Source organism: Schistocerca gregaria, chromosome X, assembly GCF_023897955.1.
Source record: "Schistocerca gregaria isolate iqSchGreg1 chromosome X, iqSchGreg1.2, whole genome shotgun sequence".
In the NCBI taxonomy this organism is placed as follows: Eukaryota; Metazoa; Arthropoda; class Insecta; order Orthoptera; family Acrididae; genus Schistocerca; species Schistocerca gregaria.
Genome location: NC_064931.1, coordinates 177,969,267 through 177,995,821, shown reverse-complemented (window position 1 = coordinate 177,995,821; position 26,555 = coordinate 177,969,267). Strand labels below are relative to the sequence as shown.

Genomic DNA, 26,555 nt, shown 5'->3' with positions numbered 1-26,555 from the left:
GCGGGCAGGCACTGGTTGTGTAGGCAAGCCACTAAACAGCCAAATTGCATGCTTTCTCTGCATTCGTGATCTGCTTGGCCGTTGCTGACCACCTGTGCTCGGTCAACAGACTATAATCACCTATGCTACAAGGCCCATCTGCATGCAATGATATGTCTACACAGATATCTGTGTTGACAATAAATCACTGCATATTTTATATGTCAGCACAACACAAATTGTTATCTACTGCTCATGTCACCTATCAGTCTAAGAAGGAAATTTCAGTAGCAAGGACTAAACTCTGAAATTTTTAATGGAGGAAATTCTGTTAAGGCTTTTGTTCACAACCCATGGTCCAAAAAAAGTATACAAAATATAAGAAACAGAAAATGGTCCAGGCAGTGGCTGCTGAACCAAAAGTAGTTTTCATGCAGAAGTTTTCTTTGCAAGTTGCAAGGCAAACCCAGTGATTGCCATAAGTCTTACTTGCAGATGGATTTGGGAACAATTATCTTTTGACACTCATAATTCCTCACATAACACAGAAAAATTCTCATATGAGAGAGTAATTCCCCCAAGTGAATGGCTAGTGGTTACATTAAGATTCCTGGAAGTAGGAAGAAGGTGCAAGGATCTAGAATTTTATACAGAAATTTCAAAGTGAGAATTGATTGAAATCTTACCCAACACATGTGAAGCTGTTTACACCTTCCGTGAGGAGAATTTCATGAACCCAAATGAAGTACCTCAATTCTGAGAGTTTTAAACATGTTGGTTAGTTTCTTTCATGAGTCAGAACTTTGTTCCATGCCTCAATTCCACCAGGAACTTGTTATATGCTTTTGCACCAAAGTATAAAACTCCATTTCGAACTCTAGACAGTGATTCATAGTCTGTCTGGAAAGTTCTGCTGCTAGGGTTGTAGTAGTGAATTCTACATGTCACCTCTAATTCATTCTTGTTATGAACCACGCGGTACATTAGAAGTAAACCAAGTACAGTAAAGGCACTGTTGCAAGACTTTCATTATCAGCTTAACACAATATTCCGACTATACTCTTCTTTAGAATAAATAGCTAGCGCCCTTTGTTTTTTCTGTACAGTTGCATAATGTGATACATTCTAAGTGCAAAGCAAGCAAAATTGAGAATTTTGGTTAAGTTATCAACATGTTGTGTCATCTCTGTTTCATGAAATGATTACTATTGTTATCATCACTCAGAAAGCAGAGGTAAAAGTATCACAAACTTGGTCTATATATTTTATTGTTCCCAGTGCCGGATCGAATAGATTTTGTTACTTGGCAGTGAACAGTCCACAGCTGCACCCACCCCCCTTTTCGCTGTAGTGTCAGCTGCTAGTAATTTCTCTATTAAATGAATTATAAGCATCTGCCTTCTTATCTGGATTGCTGTGTTCCTTGCTCTTAGTTTCCCACAAACATGTGTGACACAAACAACAAATTCAGCAATGAGCTCCCTAGAGCACTGACATTTATCTGTCTTTTAAAATTCATTGTGCTCAGAGACAAAAGAAACAATAGACTGAACAAAAAGCTGAGGCAAATAAGTTTTGCATGTCAGATTTGCAGCAAACTCATGTCCACATAGTAAGATTTGTCTGTGCAGATCAGGTTGGTGCTCACAGATTTGAGCACTTTTGCTCACACCTCCAGACTGGTCTTCCAGATTTGCACACATCTTCTGTCCAAATGCAACTATCTGTCTGTGCAGAAGTGGTGTGCACAAACAGCAGTTTGTCGTTGTACCTGGGAAGACGTCTCCCGCAGTCAGAGACAAAATGTCAGGGTCAAGTTTTATACATCGACCACGGCCTATCAGCCCGGAAGTTTTAAGTGAAGATCTTTGTGTGTGAAGACTGATGCAAGACTGTCTGCATGTCAGTTGTTTGCCCATCCCTACCCACCCCAAGTCAATGACCGCCCGGCTGCCCTTGGCGAGCAATCTGAAACGGATCAGTGTAGACTATTTCATAGTAACAGAGATGGCATAATGAGAAATTTGAGTGGCATTTTGAATGTAATTCTATTGCTATAACAAGTAATACATTTTATAATGTGTAGCATTAACAGTAACCATTAATTGTATTAATCTGGAAATTATTTCAGGAATGGACGGTGGCGATCACAGTGGTCAGTCACATTTACCTCTGGAACAGCAGAGTTACGTGGCCTGCTGAAAGTACAAGTGCATTATTATGAAGATGGGAATGTTCAACTAGTTAGTTCCAAGGATGTCAAGGAATCCCTCATAATTAGTGTGAGTGTAATTTTTTTACCACCATTGCTTGAAGGTTGTCCAATTTTGTATGTAATAAACAGTCATGGGTGTCACCGGCACTAAATTATTTGGGGAAAGGGGGGGGGGGGGGGGGGATTGAGACTCAGGAGATGGGATATAGATAACAAGGGAATCCAAACGGGAGATCCTCTTGGGGGGGGGGGGGGGGGAGAAGCGGGAGAATTAGGACCTAAAATCCCATTTTGGAGCATTCATACTGCTTCAGACCATATATTGGAATGGCAGTTTCTACTCTTACAGCAAGAAAATTTAGGCCTAGATTAAAAGATATTTTATGAGTACTGAGTGTAAAAGTAATAGATGAAGACCTCTACATTTTAAATACTCCATTAGTTTGATAAATAAAACCAGTTTAAAAAATTGAAAACAATCTGCCAGTAAAAATAATATACACTCCTGGAAATTGAAATAAGAACACCGTGAATTCATTGTCCCAGAAAGGGGAAACTTTATTGACACATTCCTGGGGTCAGATACATCACATGATCACACTGACAGAACCACAGGCACATAGACACAGGCAACAGAGCATGCACAATGTCGGCACTAGTACAGTGTATATCCACCTTTTGCAGCAATGCAGGCTGCTATTCTCCCATGGAGACGATCGTAGAGATGCTGGATGTAGTCCTGTGGAACGGCTAGCCATGCCATTTCCACCCGGCGCGTCAGTTGGACCAGCGTTCGTGCTGGACGTGCAGACCGCATGAGACGACGCTTCATCCAGTCCCAAACATGCTCAATGGGGGACAGATCCGGAGATCTTGCTGGCCAGGGTAGTTGACTTACACCTTCTAGAGCACGTTGGGTGGCACGGGATACATGCGGACATGCATTGTCCTGTTGGAACAGCAAGTTCCCTTGCCGGTCTAGGAATGGTAGAACGATGGGTTCGATGATGGTTTGGATGTACAGTGCACTATTCAGTGTCCCCTCGACGATCACCAGAGGTGTACGGCCAGTGTAGGAGATCGCTCCCCACACCATGATGCCGGGTGTTGGCCCTGTGTGCCTCGGTCGTATGCAGTCCTGATTGTGGCACTCACCTGCACGGCGCCAAACACGCATACGACCATCATTGGCACCAAGGCAGAAGCGACTCTCATCGCTGAAGACGACACGTCTCCATTTGTCCCTCCATTCACGCCTGTCGCGACACCACTGGAGGCGGGCTGCACGAAGTTGGGGCGTGAGCGGAAGACGGCCTAACGGTGTGTGGGACCGTAGCCCAGCTTCATGGAGACGGTTGCGAATGGAAGATACCCCAGGAGCAACAGTGTCCCTAGTTTGCTGGAAAGTGGCGGTGCGGTCGCCTACGGCACTGCGTAGGATCCTACGGTCTTGGCGTGCATCCGTGCGTCGCTGCGGTCCGGTCCCAGGTCGACGGGCACGTGCACCTTCCGCCGACCACTGGCGACAACATCGATGTACTGTGGAGACCTCACGCCCCACGTGTTGAGCAATTCGGCGGTACGTCCACCCGGCCTCCCGCATGCCCACTATACGCCCTCGCTCAAAGTCCATCAACTGCACATACGGTTCACGTCCACGCTGTCGCGGCATGCTACTAGTGTTAAAGACTGCGATGGAGCTCCGTATGCCACGGTAAACTGGCTGACACTGACGGCGGCGGTGCACAAATGCTGCGCAGCTAGCGCCATTCGACGGCCAACACCGCAGTTCCTGGTGTGTCCGCTGTGCCGTGCGTGTGATCATTACTTGTACAGCCCTCTCGCAGTGTCCAGAGCAAGTATGGTGGGTCTGACACACCGGTGTCAATGTGTTCTTTTTTCCATTTCCAGGAGTGTATTTCATTGTTTGAAGTACTTCTTAAACACGGAGAGCCCTGGAAACCTATTGCCTTAAAAGAATACCGTACAGACATTAACATTCCATAGTTTTACTTCACTGAGTAATATGTGCAAAGCCACTACACGTATATTGCTAGTTTATAATAAACCTGTTGGTAGGAAAGAATCAGAAATGTAACATGTAGTGAATTGGCTGCATGCTATGTTTAGATCAGTTGAAAAGTCTCTAAATTCCTATGAACCGGGCATTCTATTCCATTTTAGTGGTAAAATTGAGTAAATTGGAACACACATTGTAATAAATATTTAGTTGCTATCATTCCTTTGCCTTTAAAAACAGACTGTTTGTGAATTGCTTTGAGCTCTCTTCATATCAATTCCTCTTGACATATGCACTGACTGTGAATTTACTACAGACACCAGACTGTAAGTGATTGTTGCTTGAGTGTTTGGTAGCCATGTGCCTCCTGGCCAAACCCCTCAAATGTAAGCAAAACCAAGAAGATTCATGCTTATCTATCTTAGTCCTTCACGTCTTTGTAGCCATACCAACACAATTCATGAAAACTTGGAATATTGACTTTTTAGTGAATAATGTAAGTAGACTTCATTTACCAACACATTAGTAAATGTTGCAAATCATTAATTCATGAGAGTGTATAGAATGTGTAATTAGTTTGGATATGTTCATTCAGTGGTGTCAATTCTTTGTCAACTAAGGCTAAAAAAAAATTTAATTATGTTTCAAAAACTATTGATGGTGGTGCAGGGTGCTGGAGGGGTAGACATACGCCGCTCCCCCCCCCCCCCCCTCCCCCCCCCTCCCCCCCCCCCCCTGGAGTCATGCCCATGAATATAGTGGCAGCAAAAGATTGCGTGAAAAATAATGTGAAATCTACAGTTTACCGACATTACATGAAATTTGGTAATTTCCTGTGCCCATGTAGTTCTGAAGATAGTAGTTTACCAATATCGATATTTTTTTCCCCCCCAACTCTGAGAATTGCATGTCAACTTAAAATAACAGTTGATTTCCTGCACAAAGAACTATGGCTCTAGATGTGATGTCAAATGAACTACATTATAGTAAAAACAAAGATTCCAAGATTTACCAAGCGGGAAAGCGCCGGCAGACAGGCACAATGAACAAAACACACACACACACACACACACACACAGAATTACTAGCTTTCGCAACCGATGGTTGCTTCTTCAGGAAAGAGGGAAGGAGAGGGAAAGACGAAAGGATGTGGTTTTTAAGGGAGAGGGTACATGAGCACCAGAATTAGAACTGACGCCGGTAAAGAGTTAACACCTGAAATACAAGTAGATCGAGAAGTAAAACAACAAGAGTGTGGCTTGTTACCAACATTATTTAATATCTATGTAGATGATATGATCAAAGAATGGAAAAGGCACAAATACTGGGAGGAATAAACACATTGGCATTATGTTATTCGTAATGACGAAGTTATCATACAAGACAAAAAAAAAATATAAATGGCTTTACATAAATTGAATAAGAAAAGTCTCACTATACAGATAAATAGAACTAAAACCATTTCCTTTTTAGGTATTCATCCAATACAAACAAAAATAGTCCTCAACAATAAACCAATAGAATGGGTAGCCCATTTGAAGTATGTAGGAGGTGACATTTGATATGGTAAAGACATGGATATCCAGAAAAAAACTAATACTTGTCAGCATATATGTAGCACAGTGAGGGGAATACTTAACAAGCATAAACATGGAATGAGAGACAACTGAAATTTTATAAAATCATTGCAGTTCCCACTTTATTACGAGTCATTCAATAATCAGAGAGACCAATTGGTCTGGAGAAAAGAGCGTTTATTTTTACAAAACAATACTTTTCAACATAATCCCCTTGAACATTTATGCACTTGTTCCAATGGGCTAGAAGCTTTTTTTATTCCAGCTGCAAAGAGCTCTTTATCTTGATGTTTGAACCAATTTCTCACAAACTTTTTCACGTCCTCATTTTCCTGGAACCTCTTCCCATGTAATGCCTCCTTCAGTGCACCAAACAAATGGAAATCACTAGGTGCTAAATCAGGACTGTAAGGGGGATGAGGCAGTACTTCCCAGCCCATTTTGTCGGTGGTTTTACGAGTTAGTTGAGCAATATGAGGACATGCATTGTCCTGCTGGAGAATCACACCTCTCCTCTGAGATCCACGACGTCTCTTCCTCATGGCTGGCTTCACCTTGTTTAAAAGCATTTCCGAATAGTATTGGCTGATCATTGTATGTTTCTCTTCAAGATAATCGCAAAAAACTGGACCTTCAGCATCCCAAAACACTGTCAACATGATTTTTTTTTTTTTTTTTGCTTATACTTGGGTTTTGAATTTTTTCTTGACAGGTGAGTTAGTGTGCTTCCACTTCGTGCTTTATCTTTTTGATTCTGGCTCACAATAGTGAACCCAAGTTTCACCACAAGTTAAAGTTTTGTTGAGGAATTGCTCGCCTTCTCTTTCATAATGTTCCTTTAGCTCTGTGCACACCGTCAACCTTGTTTCCTTGTGTAGTCGTATCAACTCCTTTGGGACCCATCTTGCACATGTTTCGCTTGTTACAGATGTTATGAACTGTACCAGTACTAACTTGGACCTTATCAACTTATCATTTCCACAGTCACACGGCAGTTGGCACAAATAATGTCATCAGTTCTACTTAAAAGTGAGGTAGTTGAAACTGCAACTGTTCCGCCAGAATTGTGTTCCTCATCCACTAAGTCGTGATCAATTTTGAATTGCTCTACCCACTTGTAACAATTTGCACAATTCATACAGCCTTCACCATAAACTTTAGACATTCCACAGTATATATTCCTTGGTTTCTCACCTTCACCAAGTAAAAATCGAATAACATAACATTCTTCAAGTGGTGGTGGTTAGTGTTTAACGTCCCGTCGACAATGAGGTCATTAGAGACGGAGCGCAAGCTCGAGTTAGGGAAGGATTGGGAAGGAAATTGGCCGTGCCCTTTCAAAGGAACCATCCCGGCATTTGCCTGAAACGATTTAGGGAAATCACGGAAAACCTAAATCAGGATGGCCGGAGACGGGATTGAACCGTCGTCCTCCCGAATGCGAGTCCAGTGTGCTAACCACTGCGCCACCTTGCTCGGTATTCTTCAAGTAATGTGGATGTTCCAAGAAGACTTGCCACCTTGAAATGTATTTTTAAGGTTATAAAAAAAAAAAAAAAAAAAAAAAAAAAAAACAATGTTAGTACATCAGCTGATCAGGGCTCAGCCCAGTGATGCTAACTTACCCTACTAACAATTTCTTCCCCAGACCAATTTGTGTCTCTAATTATTGAATGACCTTCGTATATAGGGTTGCAAGTTGGGTGCTGAGAACTAAAGATTTGTGGCAATTAGAAGCATCAGAAATGAAATTTTTAAGATCTGCAAAAGGCTGCACGAAGGACAACAAAATTAGGAATGAAGTGATAAGGGAAGATTAAGTATGCAACCAGTGATCCAAAAGGCAATCTAATACAAAGAAAAATTGGGAGAACATATACTTTGTAAGCACAGAGACTTCCTGAACTAGCAATTCATTATAAACAATGGAGCAAGGGAAGTGTGGAAAGACCAAGGATAATATGGTGAGACTGAAACAATCTTTAGGTGTAACCTCTGGAATAGCAGAAGAAGATGGTGATGGAATAAGAAAGCGTAAATGTAAAGAATTACCAAATATGGCACTAAGTTTTTTCAAACTTGTAAATCAATGTTATAGGTGATTGTTTTCAACTTAATACGGGCCCCACCCTATGCAACAGATCATGTTGTCACCATAAACTTTAATCACAAAACAGTGAAAATAATATTGAATGGATAATGAAATAAATAATCTTTGTTTTTGTTCATGTTTGCATTAAATCACATGTCCACTACTGTGATTGGTTGATAGGAGCAAACCGAGCTTGGCACAATGTTGCTTTGCATGTTCATGAAACTAAAGTGCTGTATTTGGTGAGTCTCTTACTGATGCTTGAATACTATGAAAATATGAAGTTTAAGTGATGCTTAATGTTAAAAATCTCTTCATACCACATCATTTGTGGTACTATTTGTGCGCACAAATATCGTGAAATCTGACATACCTGAAGAAAACATTACCTTGTATTCCAAGTTAAGAATGAAGGCTTCTGTATCACTGTGGGAAAATGAATTTTTGATGATTAAACCAGTAAGGTTTTGAGATACACAAAAGGACTTAATCTTCAGCCAGATGTGAAGAAAACACTGAAACACATTGGCTTGCTGCTTCAAATTTGACCACCGCTTATGGCCACAGATGTATATCTGAAGTTTGTGTTCACAACTCTAGGTTCTCATTTAGATAATCTGATGGGGTCAAAGTCCTTTATAATTTAGTGGAAAAGCAACTTGCCATGCCAGCAGGATACATGGAGGTTGTCACAAAATGTCTGGTGTTGTGCTGAGGGCAGTTTGTGTTCCATGTTCAAATTCAGATTCCTGGCAATTGTTTCTTTGTACTGAAGTATTATCAGGTCTTTGGCATAAAGTTTCAGAAAACAACTTTGCCAATATTGCAATACCTTCTTTTAAAAAGATTTGACCGTGTATGGTTACAAAGCTCTTTTTTCTGTAACTGATAAAGTGTAATGGATTCAATATAAATTATTTCTTTTTTAACATTGTATGTAAATATGATTTGTGATGTCAATAAATACAATCTAATTGATTGGTACAGTTTCATTTTCAATGTAATACTGAAAAAACTAAGACAAAATTAGGAATGCACAATACTTAAAAAACAAGCTGTCAAAAATGAATGCCAAAATCGGAGGAAAAAATACTAAAATTGACAGAAAATAACACCAAAATTGGTAAAACGTAACAGCAAAATTGGCCATAAAATAAAACTATTTTTTCGTGTCCCTAGTAATACAATGTAGTACATGTTTCTAAGTTGATACATATGATCATTATGTTAATAAATGTGTAAATCAAAGTGTGCAGAACAAGCAAGTAGAATTAATGCTGTCCAGTGTGTGTACTGACAGGACTTTTCAGTTTTTGAGATATGACTGAAGGGCAGTTGGACCATATGATTGATGGGACACATTATAGCTGCAGCAATCATTACTAATAATGAATTTTGTGTCTCAGTGGCCAGGTATCATTGGATGCTACTTGCCACTTCAGTGACTTCTGTGTCCTTAATCTACCCCAGTTACCCAACCAGGAAAAGGGGACATACTGTTCAGCGTGAAATACAAAATATTCCATGTGACACCTTACATCATTGAGAGGTGAAGGCTGGATTAAAGGCAGATTCAAAATTGTCATGGTCTGATGATTGGGATTCATTTGTGCAACCTCTTAGTTTCCATGTATGCGCTAGCGCTATAAATTGTACGTGTAAACACAGTAAAAAAGGAAATATATACAGCATTAAAATTTGTTTATCAGTAAGACAGTTATAATGAAGGCATATAAGGATAATAAAAAGAAATCACAATGCAGTAGTGTGACACAATTAAGTGAAGGTAAAAAAAAAAGTTGCGCTATCGGGTGATGTTAGGCAATTGCCACTGTACATTTCAGATTATTGACTGAAGAATTCATGTGAAAAGTTCTGTATCTAGAAAAGTGAAAATGCTACTTGAAACATTCTGTTCTGATTACGAGATGTTGCAAAATGGAGAACTGTTGGTTTGAAAATGAAGAGACAAAAGTGTTATATTATTACTTTCAGGACAGATTTGTGTTTAAAGTAACACACATGATGCATAAGAGAGTATATGAAACATTCTACTTACTGGATAAAATAAACAAGGAAAAATAATCTTACAGCATCCAATGGAACGGCAATTTATCATCTGTTCAGAAAAGATTATGAGATAATGTTATTGCAGATCAGTGGGACATTTATCAAGAAACTTAAATAACTACAGTAAAATTGGTACATTAAAAAGTCAAATAAGTGTAATGTAAATCTTTGTTATGAAAGTTGCTAAATAATTTGAACATTGTGTATAACTGGTGGTACCAGGTCTGATGGTAGGAAGACGTAGAAGCAATTCATAGGCGGGCTGCTAGATTTGTTACCAGTAGCTTCCCACAACACGTGTTACAGAGATGCTTCAGAAACTCAAATAGTAATCCCTGGAGGGAAGGTGGTGTTTTTTTTTCGAGAAAACCTATTGAGAAAATTCAGAGAACCGGCATTTGAAGCTGACTGCCAAAGGATTCCACTGATGCCAACATACATCGCGTGTAAGGACCACAAAGATAAGATACGAGATTGCTTCCATTCTCTAGTGAAGTAACATCATTCTTCTTCACTTTTTGAACTGCTAAATGCAGTGTCAGATTGAAAGCACTGCCTCAACAACAGTACAGGGCAGAGGATGAAAGCACACACTTTGTTGTCTAGTATCCAAAGCTGCATACAGTAAAAGCAATACCTAATACCAACCACCTCAAGCAAAACATGACAGCCAGGATACAAAAGTAGCACTGGATGCTATCTAATGGCCAAACAGATATCAGTGCTGAAACAGATACAGGCCAGTTTTTATTTTTTCAAAGGTCAGTACCGAACTTGCCAGAGTATACCCAGGGCATTAAGTTTCTATTAAAATAATAAAAATTAGAATCTAGGATTTTATGATAGGACGTTAAGGAGTCCGTCCATTCAGCTAACCCGGCAACAAGGAGCTAAGGAAGGAAACCTCTTCAAAAAAACAACCTCAGTGAAAACAAAGTAACAGTCCTAGATGGTATTGATGTGAAGTCTTCAAAGAATAATTTGTTTCTCATTACAAAAGGAATTAACTCATTTTGTATACTACACCAAGACACAATAAGAATATATGCACATACCCTACTGGCCATTCAAGTTCTAGCATTAGGAAGACTAGAAAATAATGTAATTTTACTCACTGTGTGTATGCAGTGAGAGGTTTAAATTTGTAGATCATTTGGGGTATATACAGGGTGGGAACTCCTACATCTGCAAACATCAGCAGGTGTAACCCAGTACGGAATAAAGTCGAAGTAAGCTCAGATGACATATCCAGGAAGCTCATTCAATGCTGCTGTAACCCTGTGCTAGGGGTTATCAATCATGGTAGCTGACGAGTGGTGACGTGCGATTCTCTCGACAGAACATGACCAGGTGTTTACAATGGGTGAGAGATGTGGAGGACGTACTGACCAGGGCAACAGTCTTTACACCCTGTGTATAGAGGCAGGTAAGGACAGCACAGACAAGATGCCACTTTACATTATATTGTTGGAATATAATATCGTCATCATCACCATAGTCGTCGCCGCCGCCGCCACCACCACCACCACCACCACCACCACCATAGTTGTCGTCGTCGTTGTCATCTTCCATCCTCATCATGGCCAGAGGAAGGCAACGGAAAACCACCCCCAGTAGGATGTGATTTCATAGACTTTCCTGGTGTAGTAGCTAGTGATATTCTTCACATGTTTGCAGCCATATCGTGTCGTCATCCAGACACAATATTTCGGCGTACCAGCTGGCCGCCATTTTCAGGTGAGTTAATGCTTGTGCACTGCCTCGCCGGAACTGAATTCCAGCCACAATGACAGAAACCTTCGTATACCACGGACAGAGCACAATGCGTGCACAAGATGATGGGCTGCGCCTCCTGGTGGCAAGTAGACATGCAGCGCACTGGTGGGAGAAGACGGTAGAAACAATAAATCACAGCAACAACACAAGTTGGAAGAGTCCAGTGACCTTACAGAAGACCGTTGTTGTTTAATGTTGGACAAAATCGAATTCCATGATGAAACCACCAAGTTATGTCGTCATGTGTTGAATTCAATGTATTTTCTTTTTAATGATGTATATTTTGAGCAAACTGACAGAGTGGCTTTGTGGAGTCCACTCTCCCCCATAGTCGCCAACCTTTTTATGGAAGACTTTGAGGACATGGCACTCAAAACTTTGTTTCTTAAACCAAAGTGTTTTTTGAGATACGTTGATGACATTTTTGTGGTTTGCCCACATGGACTTGATGCTTTGAATTGCATTTTAGATCATTTTAATTGTCTACACCAGAGTATTCAATTTACTGTGTAAATTGAAAGTGATGGTAAACTTCCATTTCTTGATGTTTTAGTTCAAAGAACGGACGACGGGACCTTTGGACACAGTATGTATCGCAAACGTACTCATACTGACCGCTATCTTTGTGCGACGAGCTGTCGCCCACCACACCAATGTAGTGGAGTTTTACAGACTCTGGTGAAAAGAGTTTATGCCATTTCTGACAAGGAACATTTGAAAGAGGAACTTGATCATTTGAATATTGTTTTTAATCAGAATGGGTATACGGAACAACAAATATGCCATGCTATTCAGTTTGGTCTGTCACTCGAGCCAATAGAGGATACTTTTGAAGCTGTTGCTTATTTACCCTTTGCGGGAAGTATATCATCCAAAAATGAAGAATTTTAAGAAAATATAAAATTAAGTGTTTTTACGCCGGTGGCCAAGACCAGAGCCCTTCTTGGGCTTGAGGAAGCATGGGGTTTATGAAATTCCGTGTCACTGTGGAAAGAAGTATATTGGACAAATTATTCAGGACTGGTGTGTGGAACATCATCAGCACACTCAGTTGTTACAGCCTGAGAAGTTGGCAGTGGAAGAATACTGTCTTAAAGAAGGACACGGGATGATAGATGACAAGACACAATTGATCTCTCCTGCTTCGCACTATTGGGAATGCGTTCTTAAAGAATCCATTGAAATTAGATTATCAAGTAATCTTATTAACAGGGATAAAGGTTTTCCTCCAAGTTAGGTATGGATTCAGAGTTTTGTCCGACATTAAACAACAACGGTCTTCTTTTCAATCATTGATTCTTCCAACTAGTGCTGTTGCAATTTATTGTTTCTGCCGTCTTCTCCCACCAGTGTGCTGCATGTCTATTTGCCACCAGGAGGCGCTGCCCATCGTCTCACGCACGCGCGGTTGCCTGTCAGTGGTGTATAAAGGTTTCTGTCGTTGTGGCTGGAATTTAGTTCAGGCGAGGCAGTGCACGAGCATTAACTCACCTGAAGATTGCGGCCAGCTGGTCCACCAAAATATTGTGTCTGGATGACGACATAATCCGGCTGTAAACCCGTGAAGAATATCACCCCATTAGGACCTTGCCTGGCACGGCGGTGCAGGTCTCCCGCATCGTTCCCCCACACTCTTGTCAAGAAGCATGGGACTTCATTTCCATAGATGAGCTACACTTTGAATTCTCCCAGTAAACTGAAGTCAACCATTCACCTTCCCTACGTATGACTGTACTTACTCATTCCATTTCGTATCACTTTGCATTGTTATGCCTAGATACCTAATAGCTATTGTGTTCAGACATCATCTGCATTAGTTTACATTTTACCACATTTAGAGCAAGCTGCCATGTATCACACCAAATAGAAATTATGTCTAAGTCATCCTGTATTCCCTTACAATCACTCACAGATGACATTGTCCCGTACACTATAGCATCATTAGCAAACAGCTACAAATTGCGTCCCGCTGGTGCAGCATGAATGTCTGGGGAAGCTGCAATTCAAGAAGTCTAATTTATTGAGTTTGCTAGCCTTTGTAGCGTGCTACTCTGACAAGACGACTATTCCTCGATTTGCTATAGCATCCCACCACATGAACACTACTGCCTCAAGGAAGATATTTTGTCATGCCATCTTTGCCCTATTGTGAGAAAGGATACACAACATGAGGCAGCAGCTGAATTAATTGATGTGTTGTGGTCTTGCATCTGCAGCTATCTAGGACGCTCACAGCATTGCGCTGGAATTTGGTTGACAAGGCTACAGTTTCCCAACAAGTGACCTCACAGAAATGAACTGCAGAGAAGCAGAAAGGGAAGTTCATCTGACTTTCCCAACAACAACAACAACAACAACACTGTTCAGACCACGGATCCTCAGAACAAATTGTTGTTAATTTGACAATGAGAGACAACTCGGGTGCAGTGTCAGCACTTAAAAAAGGACTTAACTTCATGGCTTCCCAATGAGACATCTGTCTATGAAATAAAAAGTGGCATTGAACAGTTAGTCTGCAAGTTCCCCGGTTAAACAGCAGATAAAATATGGTGTGAAACTAGTGCTATTCTCACGAAAGCAAAGCTTCCAGCATCCAACATGACCAGGGCCAAGTGCAGTGATGGAAGTATTATGGATCTTCCTGTTCACAAGTGCAACATGCAGTAATTATGAAATTTGCAGACTATGATATGGAGATCTGCACACTGTTGGAGAAAGATACTTACCAGAAACTCCCACACAGCCCAAAATTGAGAATAATAAGAAAGACACTTCAGTTTCTTTAGTGTCCTTGGGTTGAAAGACAAAGTGGTCACAATTCTTCTCCCTCATGCATCTAGACTTCCTATTGTTTGTGCTCTACCAAAAATCTAGGATGGGATGCCACTGGCGAAGCACCTGGCAAATTTCCTCAGTTCACATGGGGGGTTACTGTGAACACCATACTAAAAACTTAGCTAAATTGTCTTTGACTTAACAGTAACAGTCCAGTTCACCATGGAAGTAGCAAACGATGAAGCATTACCCTTCGCCAATGTCGTCATTTGCCACAGTCGAAATGATTTCCATTTCGAGAAAACCTACACACAACAATCTACTTGCTTCTCATAAGCCATCATTAGCCAGCACAGAAGTGTGTTGTGCTACAAACATCGGTACATCATGCAAGAATTGTATCAATCCTGATAATCTGCTCCTTGATCTGAACTTCCTATGCAAGGTTTTCAGGAACAATTGCTACAATGTTTACCAAATACCTATGTTGTTTTACTTATATTGGTTGCAAATCAAAGGAGAGAAGACAGAATATCATTGTAAAGAATCCTTGTAACACTAAACACAAGTGTTACGCTTAGGCCAGTGCTCAGTTTCCTGTGTTCCATGAAGTTTCATGTTTTCCAAGTCAAATAGTGTGTCACTTAACAATAAATAGACTAACTTCTAATTAAACTCTGGATCACCCTGTGTGTACTACATCCTGTGCCACAGATTTTGAGAACACAAATGTATTTATTACTTAGACAGTGCCAAATTTTTAATTATTTGTAGCTTTAGATTATGGTGATAATGCAAGAAGCAATCCATGTTGATATTTTCAAGATACAATAAATCGTACAGAGTAAAACTGAAATCCAGCTATCTCTGCTAGTAATGAGAGACGAATAAATAATTTAAATGTAATACTGTTGCATATCTTCAGAAGTTGTACCTTCTCTCTCTCTCTCTCTCTCTCTCTCTCTCTCTCTCTCTCTCTCTCTCTCTCTCTCTCTCTCTCTTTCTGTCTGTCTGTCTGTGTTGACATGTGAAATCCTTTCTGTTCTTCCACTTTTATCATGTTATGTCTTAAGTAGTTATTGAAATTTTCTGAATTTTAAATCTCAAGATTATTTGTCTTTAACTGTTGCAAAAATCTGTCAACATGGGCTCCTGTTGATAAGTAAATATGTTCATTTGTATCCAAAAATATTATGTTCATGTTTTCCGTGTGTTTAGCTATCACCCTTTTCCTCCCTCTTGTCAAACTGTTCTCATCAACTCTTAATATATTTTCAGACCGAGCAACAAACAGCTAAGGATTTTATCCGCATTGTGGAAGATGCAGAAAATGAATATCAAGCAGCCATATCTGAAAACTATCAGACTATGTCTGACACGACGTTTAAAGCACTTCGCCGACAGTTGCCAGTTACACGAACAAAAATAGACTGGAATAAAATCATTTCATATAGTATTGGAAAGGAGTTAAAAATGCAGTGATGTTTTTACTTTCTAGTTCACACAAAGAGAAGATAGCTTTTTTGGTGTTCGCAAAATTTGAATCTGCATTTATTTGCAGATCAGCTGGCGTCCGATTTGCCATTGCAGTGCACCATGTTTGAATGAATGCGTGAAATCATAAAATTATATATACAAGTTGTTTTCATAATATATTGATTTTGAAGAAGCTTTGGCTTCAAATGTTCTACTGATGTTTCCTAAAAAAGAAAAGAGTTTGTGTTATTGAGCTTTAACATATTACAGCAATATAAGGTTGCTTTAATTTGCAAGAAAATAACAGCATAGCATGGAGATGATTCCATGTATGATATGCAACTAACTTTATTTTGAAAAATTTTTATTGTTGCTGAGTACATACATGGAATTGTTTGAAATGCCAAGTGTTCATGAACCATGAAATGAAACTTCCGTTTACAATGACTGCACCATTTCAATTATTTACCATTGCCCTTCATTATGTCTTGACATATGGGAAGTGACTGCCATCTTAATACAAAGAACCATAATCACTATGATGTCAAACATAAAGTGTAAAAAGTACCTAATAAAGCTAACTTGACACTTCATCCAATAAAAGAGGGAGGAGAGACAGTGGCCTATATTTAAATGTGGAACAAAACTGCATTTTTCATGAATGAATGCAAGAGGTTCAGTAAAGAAGAAATATATCCTGTTCATTGAAAACAAACATCTTGACATTCATAGATATCTAAAGTGAGACCCCCTCGAGGTTCTAAAATTCCGATACTGTGTTGCAAGTTCTCAAATCATTATATTCCATGCCTAATCTCATATGGTTCTTCATACTAGTTGGATAAAATCCATGAGCTCTTACATCAAAATCTCACAAGAAAATAACTTATCCTGGTGTGAAGGCCTACAATACCAGAACAAAGTTCTTGGAGTTCATTCTCATCCAAACACAGCAGAAACCTCATTATCTGTGAACGTATGTGGAACGTATTTCACAATTTTTGTTTGCATTGTTACAGTTTGCATGACTGGATGCCGTAACACTTGTGTATGCTATTTCTGACAAGTTCATACTGCAAATGCCCTTTATTCATTCCATTTCTTAGACCATTGTTTTTCTTGGAGGTAAAGTTGTAGACTTTTGTGTGTGGGGAGGGTGGAGGTGAGTGCATAAGTGGTCAGATATTACATTGTACTCGACCTGAAATTGATTATGATTAATATTGTCCCCTTAAATTGCATTTCTTTGTGCCGTTACCAATTTCAAGCAGTGAATTATGTTGTCAGGTAGTGAAAATGCTGGTGCATACTCATGATTTGTTAAACATCATATAATAGCATCTCATATCTGGGAATAGAAAATTATACCCTGTGATGATTGCTATTCAAAACTCGTAACAGCATAGATAAATGCAATTTAAAATTGCTATCTGCACTACCTACTCGTTAATTCCTTTGTTTACTATGGTCATCATCTAACATGCATAATTTGGCTTACACATCCAAGTTTTGAAAATACACAGGAAATTCCTTAGACTACTATTTGAATATGGTGTTAAAGCAAATATGTTGCTTTGAGCACAGTCAGTGTGCAGCAGCTCCCTCTCCACATGATGTATCTGTGGTGAAGGGACACAATAAACTGAAATTTTTCTCTGCCAGACACTGTCTGAATTGAAGTTAGTATGAACTTGCAACATAGTGTAGTAAGTCATTCCCAAGCAGATGTGTGTTCTAAAATTAAGAAGAAGATCCCATGTAGATCTGTAAGTGAGATAAATTGGTGAAGTTATTTAGTTGCATCCCATGGACTGTGTTGTGATGTGTGCAGTATTGCTGCCATGTTAATGTTATATATGTTACACTTTGGCAGAAACTTTTTGCATACAGTACTTAGGTGATAAATACCATTAATAACAACTAAGGCTTTACTTTAGAAAAAAGTAAAATACAAATATACCATGTGCAGTATGGGTTATATTTCTTCTTTTATTTAGGTTTTAAGTTGTACCCCCTGGCGGACTTACTGAACCTGTACCCTTGGCATAGGCAATTGAAGTATTTGAAATGGTTGCTTATGCTTAGATGCCTATGCAGTTCAAAATCGAATATTGTTGTTTACCTGCTGTTGTTATAACTATGCAAAAATATAGGGGTAAAGACAGATTTATTTAAACTGTCTGCAAGTTCAGGCTTCATATGTTGTATGCATTGAGATACATGAGCTTAACAGGTGTGTCATTCTCCTTCATTGCAATTTGGTTTTGTAAATGACTTAAAGTTCATCACTGTATGAACTACATTTACATTTGGTTTCTGACAACATTGTTTTTTAAACTGCCATTCAGCACCAATTCAACTGAGTCACTTTGCTACATATGGGCCTGATCATGTAAATCACAACTGTGTTGTTACTAGTACAAAAAAAGCACACTGTTCTGAAGTTGTGTCCTTGGTGTCATTACGTTTTTTCCTTCAATGCAGCAGCTTAGAGCAATTAATTTGTAAGAAAATGTAACTGAACAATATGATGATGTTATTTAAGTGTAATGTGTATTGTTTAATAACATTATTTTCATCAGTATTGACAATTATGTTGAATTTATAAGAATATTATCATCTAAATGTCCTTTTCTTAGTACACTCGCTCAATCATTACATATTTCTTCGTGAAGCTTCATATTTATTGTCATCATTTGATCATGCTTTATTTGAAATTGTTAATTGTAATTCACTTTTTAACAAAACAAGCTTTTAATTGTAAATTTAAGAACTACACAAATCCATGAATTATGTCCAATGTATTTGTGGCATGTGTTGTCAAATATTAAAACTGTTCCCAACATCAGCCACATTGATTTTGTTTTAAATGTGTTGGTGACACAGTATTCAAATATTGTGTTTAGTGGAGGTAAATATTAGACTGTGCTAAGTATCAGACATATTTTTGTTGTTGAATAATGTAGGTTGCTGCTGCATTTCATGTTGGTAACACAATTTGAATTTGCTTTCCTTCCACTAATTGTGTGAAACATTATTAATGTTGCAGTGGTTTTTCCCAGAATAAAGTATTTTGTGGATTCACAGGAATGATAGGCTAAAATTTGGCCTTAGTCCCAGGTTCTGTCTCTGTGATCGACATTTGTTCTTATTTTTAATGACTATATCATTCAGACATTTAGGAAGCTGCATATATGTTTTGATGTTTGTAAAAAAAGCTGTCTGAAGTTTGTTGAATATTTTTATGGTAAGTGTGTTGTATTCATAGCCACTTTTATGTGGTGATGGGCAAAAATGAGTGACCGCTTGAATGGACAGATTCTGAAATAAAAGATTAGTTGTAATCTTGTATTTGTGGATTACTTTTTAATGATTATTTTTCAGTTTATATGTGAAGATTTCTTACTACTTTTAGTACATCAGTTAGTTTAAAAAAAATCCATTAACATTTTACAACTTGTTTTTTTCATAAATTTTAATATTTTTCCAGAATAATGGAATTATGTTGGCATTGTTATAAGTTGAAATCGTTGTTAGCTCCACGTTTTGTAAGCACTTAAAACATGGGCCTTTCATTTCATCTGTGTAAGACATTTTAGTAAATGAAATGTGCAACTATAGAAAGTAAATAAAGCACATTTACACAACTACTGTCACTAACTTCTTTTAATGTATTTTCTCATGGTTGCAGGCTTCCAGTTCTGTAAATATTTGTAGCATGGCTGTCAAGTTAATAATGAATTTTTTTGTTGTAATTACTTATACTCTGGCCGAGAGCAGCACTTTAAAATTTAAATGATAGAAAAACTGCAGTATTTTCTGTGAACACCTTTGTTCATTTAGATAATAGTCAAGTGAACTGTTGTGCAAAAGGATGAACGAAATTCTGATGGATTCGTAGAATATATCTGTTGGGATGCAGTAAGCTTTACCTGTCCATTCTGTACTGAAATTTTGGTCATTTTTCATCTGAAACACACTGTTCAAACTCTTCTTTTTGGATATGTAACATAGTACTATAATTTTTTTTTTAGGTCCAGACTTAAAGCATTCTGCTTTAGGATCCAACAAATAAATCTATAATTTATGTAAAACCAAGGCCTAAATACATGGAGTAGAAACACCACAGGATGTTGAAACATCACAAACACATAATATTACCATTTTTAATAGATTATTCCGTCACTTCTTGGTAGAACATACTTAAAGAATGGAAAATCCAGGATAGAATGTAACAATATTATGAAAAGGAAAGTTACCACTCACCATATAGTGGAGATACTGAGTCGCAGATAGGCACACTAAAAAAAATTCTCAAGATTAAAGCTTTCGGCCATTAAGGCCTTCACACGCACACGCAAAACTGCAGTCTCAGTCAACTGAAACACACACCTGTGTGTGTGTGTGTGTGTGTGTGTGTGTGTGTGTGTGTGTGTGTGTGAGAGAGAGAGAGAGAGAGAGAGAGAGAGAGAGAGAGAGAGATCTGTTCTTGACAAAGGCCTTAATGGCCAAAAGCTTTAGTTTTGATAGTCATTTTGTTGTGCCTATCTGCGACTCAGCATCTTCGCTATATGGTGAGTGACAACTTTCTTTTCCACAATATTGTTACAAGATATTTAAGGTTAAATAACAAGTAAACTGTTTTTGTTAAATGAAGAGTTTACTTGTTATTCAACCTTAAACACATTACCATTCTAATACAGTGTAGGAAACTGTTGGCATTCAAAACTATTTCCATTCATTTCAGAATGGATAAACAGTATGGTCTTAAAGGGAATCTTATACCATCCTTCCTGTGCAACATAGAGGCAAGTTCAGGTAACAAAGATGGAGGTGGGCAGAAACTGTGTGCCCTACTCTCCAAAGCAGACCTCAAAGGTTCAGCAATATTGTGATCTGGTGACTGTTGTGGCCATGGTAGCTGGAACAGTTCATCCTCATGGTCACAGTACCAGTCCTGGATGATGCAAGCAGTGTGAATAGGGGTCTTATCAATCTTGGAACACAGTATTACCATTGGGGAGCATTGTTCCATGGGATGGGCGTGATCAGACAAAACGATCACATAATCTTTGGCAGTAATGTGCCCTTACAGACTAACAACAGGCCCAATGGAATGTGCTGCCCAAATCTTCACTGAACCCCCACCATCTTTCACACTTTGGATGTGAACTCGTCCAAAAGCTGTAAACAGTGTGAAACATGACTCATCACACCAAACTACTTTCTTCCATAGCCCAGGTATTATGGCTTTGGCACTGTGTTTTCCTGCTAGGGGCTTCTGCATCAGTGGTTCTGGAATTCCATCTTTCCCCGCTTCTAGAGCTCCATTTGTGTTGTTTTAGTGTTGACACGGCTCATCAGTGTGGCATTCTGAGTAACTTGTTTGACAGCACGTGTGACATGGCACAGAGCAAGAGTGTATTTCTGCTGACTTTGAGCTGTTATATCTTGGGTTATATTTTATTGAAAGAAATTGAATTTGGCCATCTTGTAACAACTTTGGGCATTCTCTTAAGAAAAAAAACAGTGAAAAGAATTTAAGTAGCCATATTCAACCATAGAAGTATAGACAAACACGCCTGGGGGGGGAGGAGGAACAATCAGGTTTTGGCTTCTTATATGCAGGGGCATAAAGTTTTATTTATGTAGCACTTTCCACTACTGAATAAATTAAATACAAAGATGAACATTGTGTACAAAGATAAAAAATACAGTATTTTCGACCAGATTGAAAAAAAAATAGTTTTGTAAAATTTTCCAAACTGGGCTCATTAGAAAGACCATGGCTTTCACTGCCAAAAAAGTGGGATTGAGTATCTAATGCAGACGAACATTGCTATATAATTTTAATCAAAGTTGGGTGCAAAGTCATGGAATAAAAAAATGTGAACTTCAGATTTTTATATCTCATAAACACTTTCTGATCATGAGAGTTAATACACAACAGGTTGATAGCACAAGATTGTGGAATACAAAATTTCATTCACCGACTATTTCTCAGTACTCTTCAAATTTGTTGAAAAGGTGAAAATGGGATATGGTATATTTGACATACCAATTTGTGTCAAAGCTTCAAAACAAGTCTCATTCAAAATATTGTGTTTTAAGCCCCACCCGCCTCGAAAGTGGATTTAATTTCCATCATGGGTTAACAATGCTACATAAATTGAAGCAAGCTAAACAGAAAAATTAGACTACGAATAAAATTTTAACTTTAGTTGCTCATATATCGTTGATTAAAGGCATGATAAACATAAAACTTTGGATACAACTTACCAGCAGAAGGTTTTCTAGTATAAAATATTGTTCACGAACTGTCTAAATTTCTACGAAATCAGTTCAAACCTTTTTTTGTGTGTAAAAAGGTACAAAACTAGATCACATTCAATTTGCTGTTACAAAATCTATTTTCCATAATTAATTTTGAACAAATCACAGTTGGAAATAGATTGTTTTCAAGTATTCAGAAAATCTTGTTTGATTTTGCATTGTGTGCTACATGTAAGTGAAAATGACAGACAGATTTGGGGGAATGTACCATGACAACAGGCTACATTTTAGCAACCTGTTGCCTGTGTTTCATTGCATGTGGTTTTTATTTTTAAGTTGACATGTAATATCTCACTAAATTGTGTTGGTCTGGTCCAGGTTTACATTGTCACTACCAGTAAAACAACAACCAGTAACACCATCGCCATAGGGGTCACACCCGACACCTGTGCAGTACCAGTTAGAAGTGAGTTTCATCATCATTGGTTCGCAAGCTTGTAATTTGGTTTCTTAATTAAGCTTTGTAGCAGTACCTATCTGCTTACAAAGCCATTCGCTAAGTACCTTTTCTCCGATTCTCAAAGCTGTAGGAGTACCTCACTTATGCATTAAGCAAAAAGTAATCAGTTTTGATTTTAAACTACTCAACATTGCAGTGTTGTCGACACATCAACAGGACAAAGTGATGCAATGATAAAATACATGCGTCTTTAATGTCTGGCTCATTTATTTTATTGACCCCAAACACAGGATGCTTGTTGGGTACCGGAACGTCATCTTATTTCCATGCTCTATATTCATTCAGTATTATCATCTGACCAAGAGCATCAATTTTCAGAAAATGAACTGCAGCAAGTGGCTCAAAAATATAGACTGCAGTTTCGAGAATTAGAGATGAGGTGCTTAACAGAGGGTTTTGTAAGCAGACAAGTATCAGTAAAGAGCTTTGAAATCGAAATTATAGCCTTGGGACCCTTGATTGGTATTGCACAACTATCTGGCATGATCCCTATGGCGATGGCGTTGCAGTTCCTGTTCTCAAACTGGTAGTGACAATATCACCATGGACCAATGCAGTATTGTGAGCTATTACTTGTCAATTTAAAAATAAAAACCACATGCAGCAAGGTTGCTCCAGTGTATCCCATTCCATATAACATTCCCACAAATTTGTCCATCATTTTCAGATACTGTTATGACATACTGGAAAATCAAACGTGATTTTATGAATGCTTGAAAATGTGCTATTTTCAACTGTCGTTAGATTGAAATCAATTATGAAAAACAATTTTCTAAAAGCAAATTTAATGTTATCTGTTTTTGTAATTTCCACAAAAGAAAAGTTTGAACTGATTGTGTAGAATTTGTGAAGCTTGACATTGTTTGAGAGAAATTTAAAAATCAATATGTGAATGATACTTTGTATTGGAAAACCTTATGTTTCAAAGCTGCTGTTGTCCAAAAGTTCATGTTTATCACACCATCAATGAGAGATAAGAAGCCGAAGGTAAAATTTTATTCACAAGATTTTTTTATGTAGTTTGCTTCAATTTACATAGCATCGTTAGTCCATGTTGGAAATTAAACCCACTGCTCGGGGGGGGGGGGGGGGGGTGCCTTAAAAGACGTTGTTCTGAATGAGACTTGTTTAAAGCCTTTTAATAAAAGATAGTATTTTTAAAAGAAGCGTCAAATATACCATACCCTATTTTCACCTTTTCACAGAAATGTCATCTTTTTGACAAATCTGTTGTAGGTGAATGAAATTTATTCCACATTCTTGTGCTACCAACCTATTGTGTATTAAGTTTCATGTTCAGCAAGCATTTACTATACCAAATATAAGAATCTGAAGTTGTTTAATTTTTTTGCCATGATTTTTGTGCCTAACTTTGATTCAAATTACCTAGCGTTGTTATTCCACATTAGATAATCAAATACAATTTTTTTGTGACTAAAAATGGTGTTCATTCACCAGTTTGAAATGTTTTACAAAACTTACTTTCTTGCAAAATCAGGTCAAAAATACCCATTTTTGATCTTTCTTCAAAATCTTCAACATTGCCCTTAAGATGTGGAAAGCAGTACATAAGTTAAACTTTACATTTGAGAATGTTGTTAGGTTACTACATGTCAGGTTTTATGTTCATCATACCTTTAGTCTCTGAGGTATAAGCAGCCAAGCTTCGAAATTTGTTCAGTTGATCTTGTACAAACTTTTATAGCCGAATGTGGCTCACAAAATTCGATTCATTATTATTCTTTAGAGAATGCTTAAAGTTGTACAAGATGGCAAAATTTCATTTCTTTTAACAGAACGTTGCCCGAGATATAACAGCTCAGTCATCAGAAATTGATGCTCGCTGTGTGCAAGTCAAAGTGACTATATCTTGCTGAGTATTATTTTGATTTATATTGAAGTATGAATTTCTCATGCTGTTTCGATATTTTTGTCCAACCTCTGTAGATCTAGATACAATCAACTTCTGTGGCATTCTTTTTAATGCCAGCTGTTGAAACAAAGTGGTCATATATGTCACTACATTTTATTTATTTCAAAGTACAGATATATATGTGTGGAAAGTTATATTTGAGATATGTAAAGAAATAGTGAAAAACTTTCTGGAGCCATGTCATATATTTTAGTAAAGTTCATTTGCAACATTTAGTGGGCTAGAGACTCGGTTAATATGCATTTGTATTACTGATAATCTTTATTTCTTTCACATGTTGTTTTTCTAAGGAGCGCTTGCTATGGTCCGCAATATTTAGCTTAATTTCGTTGAAGTCTAGTATAACAATTGGATGCATTTTAAAACCTTTAGGATACAGAAGTATTTTTTGGTGCCCAATATTCTTTAATAATCAGCTCACTGACCTCGGTACCTCTGAGAGAAAAATCTGTTGTGATACAAAATCTTTAATTAAATATACCAATGCTTGTGTATCTCATCATTAACTCACATGTTATGTCCATAAAAGTTAAATTTCTGCCAATACAGTTGTAAATTGGGTAGCCTTACTCAACACATAAATACGGTTGTACCATAATCTGAAAACAGAAAGCAAAGTTATTTACGATTTTATAGCAGCAGTAAATGTTTATTTGAAGTGGTGTACACAATTCAATGGTCCTAATCGTGTCAGGTATTTTAATCTGCAAGTTCTCTGTTTACATTTACAGCATTCTTGTTACTTCCTGTAATGTACCATGATGTGATTCTCCCATAAAGTTATGAGATTGCTGGAAGAGAGTCTACAACCATGTCACATACTATCAGTTTCTATACATTTATTTCTGAATTAAATTTGAAGTTTAATATGGTGGTTTATATTTTACCCACTTTTTAAGTCTTAAGCTTCCATAATGTTTTCTCTCTGTGGCACAAATTAGAAGGCAATGTAAGTACCTCAGTTCACTTGTACATAAGTTCCCCAATCATACCGTAATCATTGGTGGAGACTTTAATCATCCAACAATTAATTGAGAAAATTACAATTTTGTTAGTGATGGACATGATATAAGACATCCAGTGAACCTTTACCAAATGCATTCTCTGAAAACTACCTGGAACAGACAGATAGGAATCCCACTCACAATGGAAATATATTGGATCTAATGGCAACAAATAGACCTGACCCATTTGAGGATGTCCACATCGAAACTGATGTCAGTGACCATGACACAGTTGTGGCAACAGTGATTGCGAAAGTACAAAGGAAAACTATTACAAGCAGAAAGATATATATGTTCAGTAAACTAGATAAGAAGTCGGTAGTGTCAGATCTCAGTGAGGAACTTGAAACTATCAGCACAGGAAAAAAGCATGTAGAGGCACTCTCACTGAAGTTTAAAAGAATAGTTGACCATGCAGTTCATAATGGGAGGCAACCTCCCTGGTATATAGTCACTGTAAAGAAACTTCTAAGGATACAGATATTACTGCATAATATGTATAAAATGAAATGTAGAGCTGTAGATAAAAGATGTTGAATGAAACATGTTTGGCTATCAAGTGCAATGCATGATGCCATCAGGGATTACTGTAGTAGAATATTATCAAGTGGTCTTTCACAGAACCCAAGAAATTCTGGCCATATGTAAAGGCTGTTAGTGGCACCAAAATTAGTGTCCAGTCTCTAGCAAATGAGACAGCAACTGAAATTGAGGGTAGCAAAGCAAAAGCTGGAACGCTTAACTCAGTTTTGAATGTTCCTTTACAAAGGCAAATTGATGACTATTTTGCAGATTTAATCCTTGTACCACTGAAAACATGAATGAGAGATGTCTGAAGGTTGCCC

At 38.0% G+C, this 26,555-nt stretch overlaps 1 protein-coding gene across 1 annotated transcript in view; it reads left to right on the top strand.

Annotated features, from left to right (window-relative positions):
* LOC126298851 (F-actin-capping protein subunit alpha) overlaps positions 1-19,627 on the top strand; it is a 43,551-nt gene extending 23,924 nt beyond the window's left edge. Inside the window, exons 6-7 of the mRNA XM_049990361.1 lie at positions 2,111-2,261; positions 15,783-19,627. Coding sequence (XP_049846318.1) covers positions 2,111-2,261; positions 15,783-15,986 — 355 coding nt within the window. The 3' untranslated portion in view covers positions 15,987-19,627. The remainder of the gene's footprint in view (positions 1-2,110; positions 2,262-15,782) is intronic.
* Positions 19,628-26,555: the final 6,928 nt, after the last annotated feature.